This window comes from Hippopotamus amphibius, chromosome 14 (genome assembly GCF_030028045.1).
Source record: "Hippopotamus amphibius kiboko isolate mHipAmp2 chromosome 14, mHipAmp2.hap2, whole genome shotgun sequence".
Lineage (NCBI taxonomy): Eukaryota > Metazoa > Chordata > Mammalia > Artiodactyla > Hippopotamidae > Hippopotamus > Hippopotamus amphibius.
This window is the reverse complement of record NC_080199.1, coordinates 77083245-77101676: the sequence shown is the minus strand read 5'-3', so window position 1 is coordinate 77101676 and position 18432 is coordinate 77083245. Positions and strand designations below refer to the sequence as shown.

The following is an 18432-nucleotide window of genomic DNA, read 5'->3' as shown; positions in this document are numbered from 1 at the left end:
AAAGCAGGCGGGGAGCGTTTGCAGGTGCCGGGCTGTCTTTCCGCCTTTGCTGTAGCTTCCTGCCCACGTTCTGTTTGTGGTTTGGGATCCTGTTCAGGTTTCTCGTGGCCACGAGTGCTTTTCCGCCTCTTCCTGCTTGTTTCTTGTTCGCAGTTTTCCAGATGAACTCTTTGTCCATCCATTTATTTTGACACCTGTTGTTCTATTTTGCATTATTGATGTGTGTGTGTGTTTGTGTATGTCTCTTCTCAAATTTTGAGCTGCTGGACTTAAAATATCTCTATGTATTAATTATAGAGCTACATTATGACTTTGAAGAGTCCAGATTTTTGTGATCTTTGTGTCTTTCAAATTAGCAACAGCCTGATTTCTCTTAAACTGGGCTTAAGTGATTTAGAGCCTGTGTTTTAAGATCGTGAAAGTAGCTAGTTTTATGCTAACATGGAACTGTAAGAAGTACAGACTGAATCGTGTAGAGTTGAAATGTGCCCTGTTAAAATGATAGTGTGTCTTCTGTGTTCTTTATTTAAAACTAGCTGTTGATTCAGGAGCAAGTACTCTTTTAAATTTCCTTGGTTATTTGACAAAAACTATAGTCTTTTACTTTTTATTTGTTGCATTTGGTTACCTTCCCTCCTTTTCTGGCTACTCGGTTGCCCCCAAGTGTGTTCTGTGACGCTGATTGATTTTAAATGCTCTTGCACAGAATTCCACCAAAGCACCTCTCAAGAGATCGAATGTTGAGAAAGTAACTAATGTGCAGATCCTGGTGCTGTTCGGGATCCTCCTGGTCATGGCCTTGGTGAGCTCGGTGGGAGCCCTGTACTGGAACGGGTCTCAAGGAGGAAGGAACTGGTACATCAAGAAGATGGGTGAGTGGCGGGGTGGGTTCCTTGTTGAAGTCGGCCGTCCTTCTACACGTGATGTGAGGTTCGTGTGGGGGGCCTCCTTCTCTGCCCTTCGGCGTTGTAGGTAATGCCCGTCTTTCAAGAACTGGAAGAGTAGGAGTCATGTGACACAGTTGGGGAAGGTGGACACATTTGGGGATTGTTTTATATTCAGGTTATATTATTTTTTCACCAGTTGGTTTTTGAGTTATTTTCTTAGTGGTTGCTTTAGGAGTTACAGTGTACGTCTTATCAGCATCTGTTCAGGTTAATACTAACTTCATTCCGATAAAAGACAGAAACTTTACTCCAGGGTTCACCCACGTCCTCCCCTGCTTTGCATTGTTACTGCCGTGTTTATAACATCCGTCTTTGTTATCAACCCGATACTACAGTGTTGCACGTATTGCCTTACATAATATTATGTCTCTTAAAAGAGGCGAAAGCAAAAAGAGATCTGTCTGTAGAGTTGTTTCACATGCACCTACTTGTTTAGTCTTAGTTCCAGTTCTCGTCATCCTGTGCATTGAGTTATCAGCTTGTCATATCTTTGCTTCGTGTACCTTCCTTCTCACTCCTTGGTGCTGTCCTGTGTATTACATCTAGATATAAGTCCAACCTGCAGTTTTGTAATCTTTTGCCACTTTTTTAAATCTAAGAGAAAGTGTAGAAAATATGTAATTACCTTTATTGCCTGTGCTTCTTTATGTGGACTGACTTACTGTCTGGTGTCACTTCCTATCATCCTGGAGAATTTCCTTCATTATTTCTTGTAAGGCAGACTGGATAGCAGCAAATTATTTCAATTTTTATCTTGAAATGTCTTAGTTTCTTCGTTTTTGAAGGATAGTTTTGTTGATACAGAATTCTTGTAGGGATTCTTGGTTGACCTCCTCCTCTTTGCAGAGCTTTGAATGTACCGTCTCATTTCCTTCTGGCCTCCACTCTGCTCACGAGGTCAGCTGTTAACCTTACCGCGTTTTCCCTCGTAGGTGAGTCATTTTTTTATTTCTGCTTTCAACGTCGTCTTTGGTTTTCAGTACGGAGTGTATCCTGTTTGATGTTTGTTGAGCTTTTTGGATATGCACGTCCATAGTTTTCATCAAGTTCAGGAAGTTTTCAGCTGTTTAGTCAGATATTGTTTCTGCCACATTCTCAGGGTATATGGCCCCTGACGTCACTACTTAGTTTCTATTGCCATGTTTTTAGTTTTCAGTTCTTTTAAAGTGTGCAGTTTAAAGTGTAGAGTGGGTTTTAGTGTAGTCGCAGATTTTCGCAACACTCACTACTACTTGAGAACATTTTCATCATCTCAAGAAAGAAACCCACTTAGCAGCCACTCCTCTCCTTGTTTTGATTTTTAATTCTGGATTCCTAGGGGGTCAGCATAGCTTAGGAGTCAGCCAGTGGTTGATCAGAGGTTGTCCTTAACCCCCTAGAGCCCGCAAGGAGCCGTTGTTTGATCTGTGTGTGGCTTGAGAAGTGTCTTCACTGTTTGGGGAGTTTAAAATCTGCCCCACATTGAGCCAGGGGCTGGTAGCTCACAGATGCTTTCCCTGGTCTCTCCTGAGCAGGTGCAGCCTTGCACCTGGACCTGCCCTTCCGGACCAGCAGGGTTGGGTGTAGTCTTAGCGAGGCTCCCTTGACCATCTTTTTCCGTGGACCTGCATGTTTAATTTCTGGCTGGTCTGCTGTTTTGTGTGCGCCTGCTAGTGCTGTGAGATACTTGTCTTCCCTGATCAGGAGCCACTGGTATCTCTCTTGTTTTGGCTGGTGCCCTGGCCGTGGCTGTTCTTATGCTCTGCTCATATAATGTCACATCCCTCAGGCTGTTCCTGTCCTGACAGTCAGTGCCACCCTGGGGTAGAGCTTAAGCAACATGGGCGGGGGAGGGGAGAGGAGCGCCACCCGCCCTCTTGGCCCCCCCCACCCACCCAGCGCAGAACCTGAGCAACAGGAATCTGGGGAGAGAAGGGGAAGACAGATTTCGGCTTAAATGCCAAAGGCTCCCACCTACTGAGACTGAGCAGCTGTTCTTGAATTCATGCTTTTGAATTTTTTGTATGCACTATGATCAGTTTCTCAGCACTTTAAATGCTTGTTTTTGGCAATTTTGTCCAGTTTTATTGCTTTTTGTTCTGAGAGAAGATGTGCCAATCTCCTTACACAGCGATTCCAGAAAAATAATGACAAAATTTTTTTCGAATAATAGACTTGAATTTTAAAACTTTGGGATATTTTCTTAGGGTGGTCATTATTTCTATGACCATCTTTCTATGTATTTTAGTTAAACTGATGGAAAGATTTTTTTCCCCTTTTTCTAGTTATCTCACTTAGAAAACTCACACGTTTGAAATGCCCAGGAGAACTCTTGTTGCTGCTTTACAGATGTGAGAAAAGTGACTGGGACTTCAGTTGTAGTTTGGGTCAAAATCCTTGATTTTGGTTCTTAAAATTTGGATTTCAACCATGTTGTATGTTTAGCTTCAAATGTGAAGACAGATACATTCACGTACGTATTAGTTTCAAGATATCATAGCCTGGGTAAATAAACAGTATTGACACTATTGGTATACAGGCTTTGTGGACACTGGCATTTAAATTGCTCAGATAGGGCTTGGTGGCGCGGTGGTTAAGAATCTGCCTGCCAGTGCAGAGGACACGGGTTCCATCCCTGGTCCGGGAAGATCCCACATACTGCACAGCAGCCAAGCCTGTGCGCCACAACTACTGAGCCTGTGCTCTCGAGCCTGCGAGCCACAACTACTGAAGCCCGAGACCCTAGAGCCCATGCCATGCTCCGCAACAAGAGAAGTCACGGCAATGAGAAACCCTTGCACCACAACAAGGAGTAGCCCCCGCTCGCCACAACTAGAGAAAGCCCGTGTGCGGCGACGAAGACTCAATGCAGCCAAAAAGAAAGAAAGAAATCTTTAAAAAATTAATAAAAAAAATAAGTTGCTCAGATAATGTCAACTCCAGCACTAGCTGCATGATTTACGGTGGAAGAACATTTTTTTTGGTCCCATTCATCATGCTTTGTGCCCGTTATCCTTACGGTAACGTCTGAGTGGCTCTGGTAAAAGCCATCAGACTTTGCCTTTGCGTCGTCACTGCCGGAGCTTTGACTTCAGTTCAGAGACCTTTCCCCTTTGACGCTCACAGACCTGGTACCTCTTTCCCCTCTTGCGGTCCCTCCTCCTGCCTCTGCTTTGGATTCTCTCCTTTAGGGACCTTGTTCCACCAAGACCTTCCTCCTCTCGTCTTCCGTAAACAGGCTCCAGGCTTCGTGTCTGCCTCCCTTTCTTTATGTTTCCCCTGTTCACCCCCCCCCAGTTTTACCAACTCTTTGGGGTGTCCCCAGTGTGCTCCTACCTTAGTGAGGTTGTAGCCATTCCTTGCAACCATTTCCAACGTCTGTCCTCTTCTCTGTGTCCCTTTAGTCAGCTGCCTTCTTTCTGTCCTCCAGAGCCTGCCTGAAGCCTCTCTTCCTCTGGGTGGCCTTCCGTGACGGCGCCTTGGTTTCCGCAGGGCCCTGTGGTTGCCTCTTTGGTCAGTGCGTCCTGCTGCACGGTCACGGTCACGTTGGGGGGACGCTTGCTTTTGCTCACGCCCCTCCCCTGCAGCCTCCTGTTGGAAGCCAGCTCTTTATTGGAAGCAATTGTGTCTCAAGAGTCTGTATCCATCGTTCATGCCACAGGGCAGGTGCTCAGTAACTCTTTTAACTTGACTCTCTAAATGTATACTTAAGCCAGGAAACTTTTTTTGTGACCGTCTTTCCGAAATATTCCAACATAATAAAGTGAAAGGAAGTGGAGCAGAGACTGAGCTGTGTGGACCTTCTGGTTTTCCTCCACAGACACGAGCTCGGACAATTTTGGGTATAACTTGTTGACGTTCATCATCTTGTACAACAATCTGATCCCCATCAGTCTGCTGGTGACGTTGGAGGTTGTGAAGTACACACAAGCCCTCTTCATAAACTGGGTGAGTGTCACACGGGGCTGGAAGCTGAGCTGGTCAGCGGCCGTCTCCGAACACCCGCTCGGCGCCTCAGTGATGGGACTGGGCTCCCAGAAAAAGAAGAATGTCGTTGATCTGTGATTCAGTCTGGGGGTTTACCTGCCTGGAGAGCGGGCAGGGGTGTCCCTGAGCCAGTGGTAGCGGTGACTACGTCTCAGCTTCCCGGGCGATGAGACGGGCAGGGCAGGGGCTCTCAGGAGCGGCAGTGGGAAGATGGGGCAGGACGTGGAGCAGGTGCCTGTCTTCCGGTGAGTGGGGACGGAGGGGCCACAGCTGTGCACGCCGTCGCCTTCGTGCGGAAGGAACCTTCCCTCAGGTGTGTCTCCTCAAGTGTCCACCGCGTATGAAATTCACGGTGACAGTAAACTTGGATTCTGTTGCAAGAGTAGAGGTGGAATTTTCAAGGCAATGCCACGGCCGTTAACCACCAGACTTAAGCAGCCAGTATTTGGACGCCAGACACATTCCCGTGCAGTTTTATTTGAGCTTTACAACAGTCCTGCGAATGAGGTATCCGCTGAGCTCAGAAGTGTGAGTTAGTCTAGGTCAGGAAATGGTCATCTTGAAGCCGCATCTTCTAGATGTAAATACCATGTTTCCCCCGTATCTCAGTGTTTCCCTACACCAATAGACACTGTATTTTCACCCCCAAATTAAAAATTAACATTTATATTGAGTTATCTGCTTTTAACGTACTCTGTTAATCGAAACGAGGGATTGACGGTAGGCAATTTCTGAAGCACCCCCTTCTCTCTCCCAGGACACGGATATGTATTACCTAGGAAATGACACTCCTGCCATGGCCAGGACGTCAAACCTTAATGAAGAGCTTGGGCAGGTGAGAGCCTCTTTGGGGACTTTGGGGATGGTGTATGAGCGTGGTGGCGGACAGGTGTTGGAAGAACCATGGAGAGATTTTGCAAAAATCTCCGCAAAGGTGGTTTTGATGTGTAAAGAGCTCTGTAGTATCTGGAGGTGTTGTTAAATACAAATGTTAATTGATTTTGACTTAGTTTTTGAGGCGTGGATATATCTTATCACCTGGAAGGTACCTGCAACGAATTTAGTACAAAAAATACAGTGCAATATTATTTTGGACTCGTAAAATTGTTAACCAGGAGCACATGATGGGGAAAACAATGGTTAAAGTGCTCGGATATTGGGTATCCCTACAAAATATGTGAGGGCTAATCTTCAGGACAGATTACCGTCTCTCACGTGTTCCAGATTTTGTCTCTGGAATATTTAAGGGAACCAGTTGCTTTTCCACCATCACCCCCAAACCCCTCCTGCCTTTACTACTGAGTTCTGTTTTGCATTATGTCTTTGTCTTCTGTTGAAATCACGGCAAGGAACACCTCTTTTGAATGCATTGCAATGACAGATTATAATTTCATTTTAAAAGTCTTATGTGAGCCTCCTAACAACCCCATGAGGTGAGTGTGATATATATCAGACTAGATTTGCCTCCTCTTTGAACCTTTTTCCAGTTTTCCAGAAAAGTTAATCTCTCATCTGTGTTCTCGTAACAGTCTTTCCAAACATAAATACAGTAAAATAAGAGGTGTGGTAGTGACACGAGTCCACTTCTGTCCTGGGACTTTTGAGCCCACTCGAGGCTGAGGATGTGCCTGAGACAAGGTCTCGGGTCGCCTCTGTCATTTTAGCACAGTGCTTCCTATAACTGTTCTCAGATGCTGCTGAACTGGACCTGAATGATTGAAGGATTCAGCGTACTCAGGCACCCACGATGAAATAGTTATCCTAACAGGGAATAGGGAAGGTGTGCATGGGGGAGTTAGTTTTGAGATGGAACTTAAAGGATAACTTAACATTCAATAGACACAAGGATAGAAAATCCTAATAATTCCTTATTATAAAATTATCCTTTTAAAGTATTTTGATATAATCTTTAAATTTAAAAAAGAGGCAGAAGGAAGTACTGCTTGTTGAAAGGCCGATTCTACTGAACTTCTTGTACCCTCCCAGACTTACTGCATATAAAACTTACATAAAAGTTTACTTACAGTTAAAGCAGCCATTACTCATAGTGTACTGATCTTACGGTTCCATGTAATATTGGATTTCTTTAGGATCATTAATCTTTCTTTACTCAAAGGCCCTTTGATGGTTTTAAAAATAATTTTCAGTGTATCTGCTTATATTGTAGCAGTAAGAAAGAGTACAGAGTACACAGTTCATGTTCGTAATCCTGTTTCGGCACAACAGTACTGTGTGGCTTCCCTGGAACGGTTCCTGGGGGTCCCTGGAGTGTGTGTCACATCTGGCCGCAGTCATAACCCATCCTGAGAAAATCACTAAGAAACTGGAATTTTTTACTGGAGACGATTCTGTTAGTTACTTCCTCACCAATCCATGACGTAATTTCCCAGAAAGTTACACCTAGCGTGACGTTACTTCTGGCCAAACCTTTTATTTCATAGACATGGAAATTGAGTCTAAGAAGGGTGAGGTGGCTCTCCCCGAGCCCACGTGGCTGGTCAGTGTCCAGAGCCTGACCTGGACTCTCTTCCCTTGTGGTCCTGAGCTCTTTCCCCTCTTCTCCCCACAGTATCCTCCCGGGAGGACAGAACTCACGCAGCACATGAGCATTTGGGTTCATCTCTGTGCACTCAGTTAATCATGGCAAAATGGTTTGCTTATTGACCTAAAGGAATTAAAGGAACTGCTCTTTTCACCTTTGTATCTTGAGAGCTCAGTGTGTTGAACCTGTAAGGCTTTGTGCCTTGGAAAGTTATATAATCCGTAGTAGATCCATGCTGACTTCACGTAACCTCACTGTGATCATGACCGAGAAGCTTTGTGTTTGTTCTGTGCTGTTTCAGGATATGCCTTCTTGGTCCAACTAAGGGATGGAGTCTGAGAAAGAAATAGATTGTGGTTGCCAGAGTCTGAGCCTGTTGTCTTGATATATTGGACACAAGAACGGATTCTGGATAAGTGTCACGGATATGCTTTGAGGCAGCACTTGGTGCTTACAGACCTGAAATGGATCCAGGGCTGTTACCGAAGCCTCTTTTGTACATTTCCACACAATTGGACTCTAGAATTGGTTATTGAAATGGTTTTTAAGTGGCCTAAGCATTAAAGTATATTAATTTTATAATAATGCATAATTATTACATATAATTATAAAATATATTTTGCTTGCTTAAGAAAATTTACCTTTGAAAACTAATTTATAATCAAAGTTTTGAAAAATATAGAAGAAAAGACTTCATTTATTGGTACTTTGCATTTTATATTCTTGGTGTATGTTTTTTTTTATTTTCTCTGATTTAGGTAAAATACCTCTTTTCCGACAAAACTGGAACTCTTACATGCAATATCATGAACTTCAAGAAGTGTAGCATTGCTGGGGTGACCTATGGGTGAGTGCCTTGATCGCTTACTGCAAGTTTTGTTTGTATTCTTCCAACAAAATAAGTGTATTTTTACCTGCCTAGTCAAATACCTTGACTTTCTGATATTTTGAAAGGATATTTATAAGAGATTTAGATACGTAATTACTACTGAATGTGTTTAAAACTGAATAGGTCCCAGCTTAGAAGAGGTAAAACATGGTTCGTTTCTGCAAACATTAATCTCATGGGAAATCCCAGGGAATCTATACATTTATATTTCTAATGTGATAATTGTACATGTCTTACGTTTTCATCTGAATGTCTGTCCTTTTTTAAAATTGTATAATTGACAGGTGAAGTTATTAGTTGTAGGTGTACAACGTAATGATTTGAAGTTTATATGTATTGCAAAATAATGACAATAAATGTAGTTAACATTCATCACCATACGTGTTAGAATTTTTTTCCTTGTGATAGAACTTTTAAGATTTACCCTCTTGGCAACTTTCAAGTATGTGATGGAGTATTATTAACTGTAGTCACCATACTAGACATTACACCCACATGCCTTATTTATTTTATACCTGTAAGTTTGTGCCTTTCATCCTCTTCACCCACACCGTATCCCTGCATCTGGCAATTACCAATCTGTTCTCTTTATCTTTGAGCTTGGTTTTTGTTTCTATTTTTAGATTCTACATATAAGTGAAATCACACAGTATTTGTCTTCCTCTGTCTTATTTCACTTAGCATGATGCTGTCACATGTCCATCCATGTTGTTGAAATGGCAAGGATTCATGCTTTTTTATGGCTGAATAGTACTCCATTGTATACATACCATGGTTTTCTTTATTCATTTAGCCATTGGTGGACACTTAGGCTGTTTCCAGGTCTTGGCTGTTGTAAATAATGATGCAGTGGACATGGGGGTTCATGTATTTCTTTTTTGAGATAGTGTTTTTGTTTTCTTCAGATATATACCCAAAAGTGGAATTGGTGGGTCATATGATAGTGCTATTTTTAATTTTTTGAGGAAGCTCTGTACTGTTTTCCACAGTGGCTGCGACAGTTTACATTCCCACTAACAGCGCACAAGGGTTCCCTTTTCTCCACATCCTTGTCAACATTTATTTCTTGCCTTCTTGGTAATAGCCATTCTAACAGGTGTGAGGTTTTGATTGTGGTTTTAATTTGCATTTCCCTGATAATCAGTGATGTTGAGCACCTTTTCATGTACCTGTTGGCCTTCTGTGTGTCTTCTTTGGAAAAAGGTCTATTCGGATCCTCTGCCCATTTTTAAATTGGGTTATTTATTTTTTTGCTGTTGAGTTGTATGAGTTCTTTATGTATTTTGGATATTAACCCCTTATCACCTTTATAATTTGCAAATATTTTCTCCCATTTGGTGGGTTACCTTTTCATTTTGTTGACAATTTCCTGTACTGTGCAGAAGCTTTTTAGTTTGATGTAGTCCTACTTCTTTATTTTTGCTTTGCTTTTGGTGTCAGATCCAAAAGGTCATCACGGAGACCAATATCAAGGAGCTTATCACCTATGTATTCTTCTAAGAGTTTGACAGTTTCAACTCTTACACTCAAGTCTTTAAGCCATTTTGAGTTAGTTTTTGTGTATAGTGTAAGATAGTCCAATTTCATTCATTTGCATGTGACTGTCCAGTTTTCTGAGCACCATTTGTTGAAGAGACTGTCCTTTCCCCATTGTATATTCTTGGCTCCTTTGTCATAAATGATCATTATGCATGGGTTTATTTCTGGGCTCTCTGTTCTCTTCCATGGATCTACGTGTCTGTTGTTACTCCTGTACCATACTGTTTTGACTACTATAGGTCTGTAATATAGTTTGAATTCAGGGAGCATCATGCATCTAGCTATGTTCTTATTTCTCAAGATTGCTTTGGCAAATCAGGGTCTTTTGTGGGTCTATACAAATTTTAGGATTGTTTATTCTGTTTCTGTGAAAAATGTCATTGGAATTCTGATATGGATTGCATTGACTCTGTATATTGTTTTGGGTAGTATGGACATTTTAACATTATTAATTCTTTCAATCCATGAGCCTGGAATATCTTTACATTTGTGCTCTTCAAAATTTATTTTTTTTCCTTAATGTATTACAGTTTTCAGTGTATAGGTCTTTAATCTCCTTGGTTGAACTTATTTCTAGGTATTTTATTCTTTTTGATGCAGTTGTAAATGGGATTAATTTCTCTTTCTGATAGTTCTTTATTAATGTATAGAAATGCAACAGATTTTTGTATGTTGATTTTCTATCCTGCAACTTTTCTGAATTTGTTCATTAGTTCTAACAGACTTTTGGTGGAATCTTTTAGGGTTTTCTATATATAATATCATGTCATCTGCAAATAGTGACACTTTCACTTCTTCCTTTCCTATTTGGATGCCTTTTACCTCTTTCTTTTGCCTAATTGCTCTGGCTAGAACTTCCAATACTGTATTGGAAGAAAAAAAAAAAGTAATGACAGTGGGCATCTTTGTCTTGTTCCTGATCTTAGAGGAAAAGCTTTCAGCTTTTCACTGTTGAGTATGATTCTAGCTGTGAGCTTGTCATATATGGCCTTTATTATATTGGGGTACATTCCCTCTATACCCATTTTGCTGAGAGATTTTTTTTTTTTAATCATATATGAATGTTGAATTTTATCAGATGCTTTTTCTGCGTCTATTGAGGTGATTATATGATTTTTATCCTTCATTTTATTAATGTGGTGTTGACATGTTGATTTACAGATATTAAATTGATCTTGCATCCCTGGAATAAATCCCACTTGATCATTGTGTATGACCCTTTCAATGTATTGTTGAACTTCGTTTGCTAATAGTTTGAGGATTTTTGTGTCTATGTCTTTCAGGGATATTGGCCTGTAGTTTTCTTTTCTTGTGGTTTTCTTTCTGGTTCTGGTATTGAGCTAATGCTGGCCTTATAAAATGAGTTTGGAAGTGTTCCCTCCTCTTCTGTTTTTTGGGAAGAGTTTGAAAATGATCAGTATTAATTCTGTGAATGTTTGGTAGAATTCACTAGTGAAGCCATCTGGTCCCAGATTTTGTTGAGAGGATTTTGATTACTGGTTCAATCTCTTTACTAGTAATTGGTATGTTCAGATTTTCTGTTTCTTCATGATGCAGTCTTGGTAGGTTATACGTTACTAGGAATTTATCTGTTCATTCTAGGTTATCAAATTTGTTGGCATGTAATTGTTCATATTAGTCTCTTATGATCCTTTTGTTTCTGTGATGTCAGTTGTAATGTCTTCTTTCATTTCTATTGAGTCTCCCCTTTTTTTCTTGGTGAGTCTACCTAAAGGTTTTTAACTTTATCTTTTCGAAGAAGCAGCTTTTAGTTTCAGTGACTTTTTTTCCTATTGACTGTTGAGTCTCTATTTCTGCTCTAATCTTTATTTCCTTCCTTCCACTAACTTTGAGTTTCATTTTTTCTTTTTCTAGTTCTTTTAGGTATAAAGCTAGGTTGTTTATTTGAGATTTTTTGTTTGTTTCTTGAGGTAGGCATTTTATTACTATGAACTCAGAACTGCTTTTGCTACATCCTATAAGGTTTGGTATGTTGTATTTCCATTTTCATTTGACTTTAGATATTTTTTGATTTCATGTTTGATTTCTTCGTTGACCCCTTGGTTGTTCAGTTGCATGTTGTTTAATCTCCATATATTTGTGAAATTTCCTTTTTTTTTTTGTAATTGAGTTCCACTTTATACCCTTGTGGTAGGAAAAGATGCTTAATATTTCAGTCTTCTTAAATTTACTAAGTCTTGTTTTGTGGCTTAATGTATGATCTATGCTGGAGCTTGTTCTTTGTGTGAATGCCTGTGTTTTTGATCGCAGTTTTGTAACCACTCTGTTTCTCTCTCTCTCTGGCAGTCATTTTCCAGAATTGACAAGGGAACCATCATCAGATGACTTCTGGTAAGCAGATTTTAGCAGTTCTTGATACTTTAGTGGGAAAGGCATTGGAATAATTTTATATTGACATTTCTCACCTGAATATTTTGTAAATAAAAGTTGCATATATGTTATTTCAAGGGAGAACCAGGGTAAATTTAAACATGATTGTTTTAAAAGTCCAGCAATACTAAAAGGCTTTAACAAAAATATGCAGCTATTGGTCTGATAAATCCCATTCACATTCCACTTCTTAGCATAATGTCTTCAAAGTTGTAGCATACATGTTTAGCACATATCAGAATTTCATTCCTTCTAAAGGCTAATATTTCATATATGTATATACCGCATTTTGTTGGTTAATTCACCTGTTGATGGGCATTTGGCTATTGTAAATAATGCTTCTGTGAACATTGATGTACAGGTATTTGGGTTTCTGCTTTTATATCTTTTGTGTTTATACCAAAAAATGGAATTGCTGAGTCATGTGGTAATTCCATGTTTAAAGTTTTGAGGAACCACCAAACTGTTTTTCATAGTAGTTCTACCATTTTACATTCCCTCTGGTAATGCATAATTTCCCCACATCCTCATAACACTTGTTAATTTGTTTGTCTTTTTTATATAGTAGACATCCAAATGGGTGTGAAGTGATATCTCATTGTGGTTTTGGTTTGCATTTCCTTTTAAGACTAGTGGTGTTGTCTGCTAATATTGTAAGATTTTTACACTAAGGAAGCTGATTGTTTGGGCTGTGTGTGGCGGGGGTGGGGGCAGTGTGGTTGATGACTGTCTTCCCTGTGGGATGATCAGCCACGACTATTTTATTAGAGGATCTCTGATGTCAGCATCTGTGGGTCTTCCTTATGAGCCAGTCAGTCTTCTTCTCCCAAGAAGCCCTCTCCAGCTTCCTGCTAAGGGCTGTGAATGTGGCTGGAGCTGTTATGGGAGCTGAGTGGAGGCAGAGGGTTGTTGATCATACCTTTCAATGTATATAGTGTTTCACTTACAACTCCTGTTTAGGAAGGATGCCCTGTCCTACCCACCCATGTGCTCAGTGTCTCTGGGCCCAGGGCTACTCTGGTTTAAGCTCTCAGGCGGATAGACCTTCCATTTCTCTCTGGGTGCAGAGGTTCAGTTGCCTGGCTGCCTGGGATGAGGGAGGGTTCTTGCAGGCTGAGTCTTTCTCAGGTGGATTTGGAGCCTGTCCTGTTCTCCACCTTCCCTTTATCTCACAGGCACCTCATGCTGCCATGTCCTCAACTTTCACAGGGTTCTGCTGGGACAGCAGCTCGCATTTTAGGTGCTTCCCCTTGCAAACTGCTGGTTTCTGTTTTCTCTGCTGTACTAAACTCTCATATCTATGCAGGGTTCAGACTGACATCAGCTCTGCTGTCACCTTGTCTTCCATTGTCTTTGTCCTGAAGAAAGGGTTTCAGGAAGGAGTGAAGGTGCAGGAGTGTACTCAGCACTGCTCAGCGCTTTGCGTCCCTTCAGTGTGACAGCACGCAGCCATCGTGTCACATTTCCTTTTTGTAATTATTTGCCCCCTCTTTCTCTTTCACATCGGAGCTCTGGCCAAGAATGGCTGCGTAGATGCATTGCCACGTCCTCTTGTTTTACGCAGGCACTCTGGGAATTTTTCCCCGGTGGATGCGGAGGACAACTGAAATGATAAAGTCACGGTGTGTTCATCCTTGTATCTCTTTCTTCTCCTTGTAACTACAGATCGTCCTCCACTTACAGTGACGTTATGTCTTAATAAACCTGTCATAAGTTGAAAATACTGTAATGTAGTTCAAAATGCATTTAATACTCCAGGCCTACCAAACATCACAGCTTAGCCCAGCCGACCTTCAGTGTGCTCAGAACACTTACATTAGCCTACAGTTGGGAAGAATCATCTAGTGCAAGCCAGTTTCATAGTAAAGCGTTGAGTATCTCATGTAGTTTATTGAATACTGTACTGGAAGTGAAAACCAGTGGCTGTCTGGGTCCAGCATGGTTGTAAGCACGATTCTAACTGTCTCGTGGTGGCAGGGCCAACCGGGCTGCACTCGCTGCCCAGCGTCACGAGAAAGGATCGCATTGCCTGTCACCAGCCTGGGAAAAGATCATAATTCAAAGTCGGAAGTACAACTTCTACTGAACGCGTATCAGTTTTGTACCATCGAAAAGCTGAAAAATTAAGTCGAAACATCGTAAGTCAGGGACCATCTGTATTTCATTTATGGTCAGGCTAAAGATTCACTGTCTTGAGGTTTGAAATAATGCACAATATTTCACATCCTTAAAAGTTTAACATAAATTTTTAGGCTTTTTAGGCGTGGTTCTTCATGAAGACAGATGCTTACTAGGTTTGAGTTATCTTAGAGGAACTTGTGAACCGAGTAAATATCTTCTGTTTCGTCTTCAGCCGGATGCCTCCTCCGCCTAGTGACTCGTGCGACTTTGATGACCCGAGGCTTTTGAAGAACATCGAGGATCAACATGTAAGGCTGCCATTTGCTTCTCGGACTTTATTTTAAATTTTACATTTTAAAATTTTTATTGGCGTGTAGTTGATTTATGGTGTAGTGTTAGTTTCAGATGCACAGCAAAGTGAATCAGTTAAACATATCCATGTATCCATTCATTTTCAGATTCTTTTCCCATGTAGGTTTTTACAGAGTGTTGTGTAGAGTCCCCTGTGCTATATAGTAGGTCCTTATTAGTTATCTGTTTTATATGTAGTAGTGTTTAGAGATTATCATCCTAAGTAAAGTAAGTCAGGCAAAGAAAGGCAGATATCATATGATGTCACTTACATGTGGAGTCTAATAAAAAAGGATAGAAATGAATTTACAGAACAGAAACAGACTCACAGATCTGGAGATCAAACTTATGGTTACTAAAGGGGAAACGCTGGGGGAAGTAATAAATTAGGAGATTAAGATTAACACATACACACTTCTAGGACTTTAAATAACTTGTGACACACTTTCGTTTGTGTGTATGTGTAATGTCTTTAAAGTTGCCATTTTGGAGCCTGGGGAAGAGATGCGACCTCACTTATATAGTGTTAGTACTTTAGGGATGTGATCAATTTGTGATGAACACTTTGAATAACTTAATTTAAAGCCGAATTAAGTGTGTGGTGAAGTTATAAAGTAGCACATCATGATCAAGATGAGTCTTACCATAGAATTCTCTAACATTTCAGATTTCTTTTGCTTTGTGAGATTTCTGCAGTACTAGTTCTTCATAGTTGTGACTCTAAGAGGTCATGTATTTTGAGAAGTAATTACAGTATCCTTTGGCTGGGATAATTTAGGAAACAAAAGTAAGATGTAATAACATGTAGCATTGATAGCATCCTACTATGTGCTAGGCTTTTGAAGTGTATTTCCTTTAGCACCCAAGTCACCCCAGAGAGGTGGTGGGACGTTTCATAGAAAGATTGACTTGGCCAAGAGTTACATGGCAAACAGATGCAGAAGTGAGTCAGGACTTTGGTCCGTTTGATTCTTAACTGTGATGTCACATTCTGAACTGTTGTAAGAAACCAGGATTTACTGCTGGTTCATCTAAATTCATTTTTGTTCTAAAGGCTATTCTGAAAAACACTTAGAAAAGTGTTCAATGATCAAAGCATTTTGCAACCAGTTTAACCAGTATAAATTAGATCTAATATGACTCTTTTCTGGAAAACATTTTAGTTTTAAAATTAGGTAAACTCAAGTAACATTAAAACTTTATCTTTCGCAAATTTTGTGAAGAGACATACTTAAAACTTTCTCTGAGTTTTCAGTGAGGAAATCTCCTTTTCTCTATTTCAGTTAGTCCCTATTTGTTGATGCTAAAACTTTCCCAGCAGTGGTTCTGAGATGTGAGTGTGGAAGGTACCCACGCTCCTGGGCTGGGATGCAGGCATTCTGCCTCAGCCCCAGTGATGCTGACGAAGTGGTTCCACACCACACAGAGGATGCTGCCAAAGGCCATGCTCTGTGTCAGGGTCACAGACACGGATGCTGTCCTTTCTTGGATTTTGATCTCAGAGGTAGATGCAGCTACTAGACTAGAGGTTCTCCAAGTAGAGGAGCAGCATCTCAGAAGAACCCTCTCTGGAGGAGGGTAGTTTTAATTAGGGATGTTGAAGAAACAAGCACCCTGTGAGGACTTGCTTTCTGAGAGAGGACTGAAGCATCCTCAAATAGTATTTAGGTTGAGGGTGATAATGCAGGTGGGTGACTGAAATGGTCTGTTCGCAGTGGGATGGTGGACAGGAAAGGAGGAAGTGCAGGGTGACAGAGAGGCTTGGGAAATGGCTCCGAGTCTAGTTTCCCTGCCATAGATCAGGAGGTGCTAAAGCAGCAGAGGAGGTGAGGTGAGCAAGTCCCACAGAATCCCGATGTTGCCTTAGGAACAGCAGCAAACGATTTGGACTGTGGAACAGCAAACTGGTCAACTAAGAGACCCATTCACTTCTCAGACAGTTTAAGGGCCTAGATTACATCACACACCTTGCCAGGTAGTAGGGAAAGAGACCACAGTCCAGGCGGGGTGTTAACAGGCTCCTCAGTGAAGCAGCTGATAAACTGAAGCCCAAGGATGCGTGACCAGAGGGGCTAGCTGACAGCAGGTGCGGGACGGCCATGCACCGGCGGGAAAGGACGAGCTTTGTTTGAAGGACTGCAGGCAGAGCGGCTGGTGGAGGGTGTGGGGGGCAGGGGGGTGAGCAGCAGGGGATGGGAGGTGACTTGAACCTGACCCTGCTGTGCGTGAGTGGTGGCCCGACAGTCGGGTGACCTCGACTCCCGTTTGCAGCCCACAGCTCCGTGCATCCAGGAGTTCCTCACGCTGCTGGCCGTGTGCCACACTGTGGTCCCCGAGAAGGATGGAGACAACATCATCTACCAGGCCTCGTCCCCAGGTGAGGCCTCATGGCCGGCCGGGGGAGACCTGGGCGTTTGGGGTGATGCGGCCGGCCCCACGAAGGCCCACTCTGTGTCCCTGGCCTCATGCTGGCTACAGAGTGTCCGGGGGACTAGTTCTAGGTCCGAGGCGTCTCCTCTGATGGTAGCGCTCCTTTCAGGGTCCTGACTGGGGAGAGGGGGTGAGTGAGCACCTGCTAGATCCTTGGTCTTCACTGCACGGGAGGCCAGGCCTCTGTCGCTGGTATGGGTCCTGTTCATGTGAAAAGTAACACTTGCCAAACAGAATTGTGTCATTTCCAGAGACTAGTCAGTGCCTCATCAGTTCTTTATTGACAGATGAAGCTGCTTTGGTGAAAGGGGCTCGAAAGCTGGGCTTCGTCTTCACGGCCAGGACGCCCTACTCTGTCATCATAGAGGCCGTAAGTGACGCCCCGGGCACCGCCAGATGCTCTCGGTCACCTGCTTTGGAAAACTGTGTGCTAGAAATAGCACATCTGTTGTAAACACAAGAGCTGAGTTTTTGGTTTTTCCTGCAAGAAACTAGGCATGTTGGGAATCGATACGTCGTGTGGTTCTATGGGCTCGGCGTTGTGTGTCTTCCGTCGTCAGCTGTGTTGTGTGTGTTTTCCGTTGTCGGCTCCGTGTTGTGTGTTGTTTTTGCATTGCCATCATCTTTCTCTCTTAAAGGCACGGCCCACGGTCTTCCACCCACTGATGTGGAATAACGTGCAGTAAAGAACTTGGGACGCCTGCTGCTGGTCCCATAGTTGTTGGGAATACGTCCGCGGCCCCCATCCTCAGGGGCGGGTCCATGTCTGTCCCCCTGAAGCCCTCAGTCACTGGCTCTGGTCTCCTGGGCTGGCAGAGGACGGAGTTGGCACTTAAGATCTTTTTTTTTTTTTTTTAGTGGGGTTTCCCCCCCTGATATCAAGGAGTTTGATTTTTTTTTTCCTGGATTTCCCTCTCAAGGAGCCAGAGGGAGAAATTTGGGGATAAGAGAAAGTCTACATCAGGAAAAGGTCACGTAGGGCCCCTTGGGGTGGCAGCAGGGACGTGGGTGGGTGGGTGGGACGGGCCTTTTCTGCGGTGAGCAGCTGGAGGGCCGTGGTCACTGCCCTCCGGGTGGGTGGGGGTCTGCGGGCCAGTCCCCCCCGCTCGCCCCTCTGCTGTTCCCCACCCTCCATTTGGGGAGAACTGTGGCTTTCTTCAGCTCTTGGCTTTCTGCACCCCGAAACCCCTGGATGTCTTGAATGCATTTGGAGTTCACGTCTATCTGGTGTGATAACTCCATGTTCGTCCTGACTT

General features: G+C 42.6%; 1 protein-coding gene across 1 annotated transcript in view; it reads left to right on the top strand.

Annotated features, from left to right (window-relative positions):
- The window catches only part of LOC130835882 (phospholipid-transporting ATPase IB), a 416937-nt gene that overhangs the window by 46326 nt on the left and 352179 nt on the right, over positions 1-18432 (top strand). The window contains exons 10-17 of the mRNA XM_057707762.1: positions 707-872; positions 4747-4874; positions 5671-5748; positions 8214-8302; positions 12191-12235; positions 14628-14703; positions 17018-17123; positions 17464-17546. Of these exons, the coding sequence (XP_057563745.1) occupies positions 707-872; positions 4747-4874; positions 5671-5748; positions 8214-8302; positions 12191-12235; positions 14628-14703; positions 17018-17123; positions 17464-17546 (771 nt within the window). The remainder of the gene's footprint in view (positions 1-706; positions 873-4746; positions 4875-5670; positions 5749-8213; positions 8303-12190; positions 12236-14627; positions 14704-17017; positions 17124-17463; positions 17547-18432) is intronic.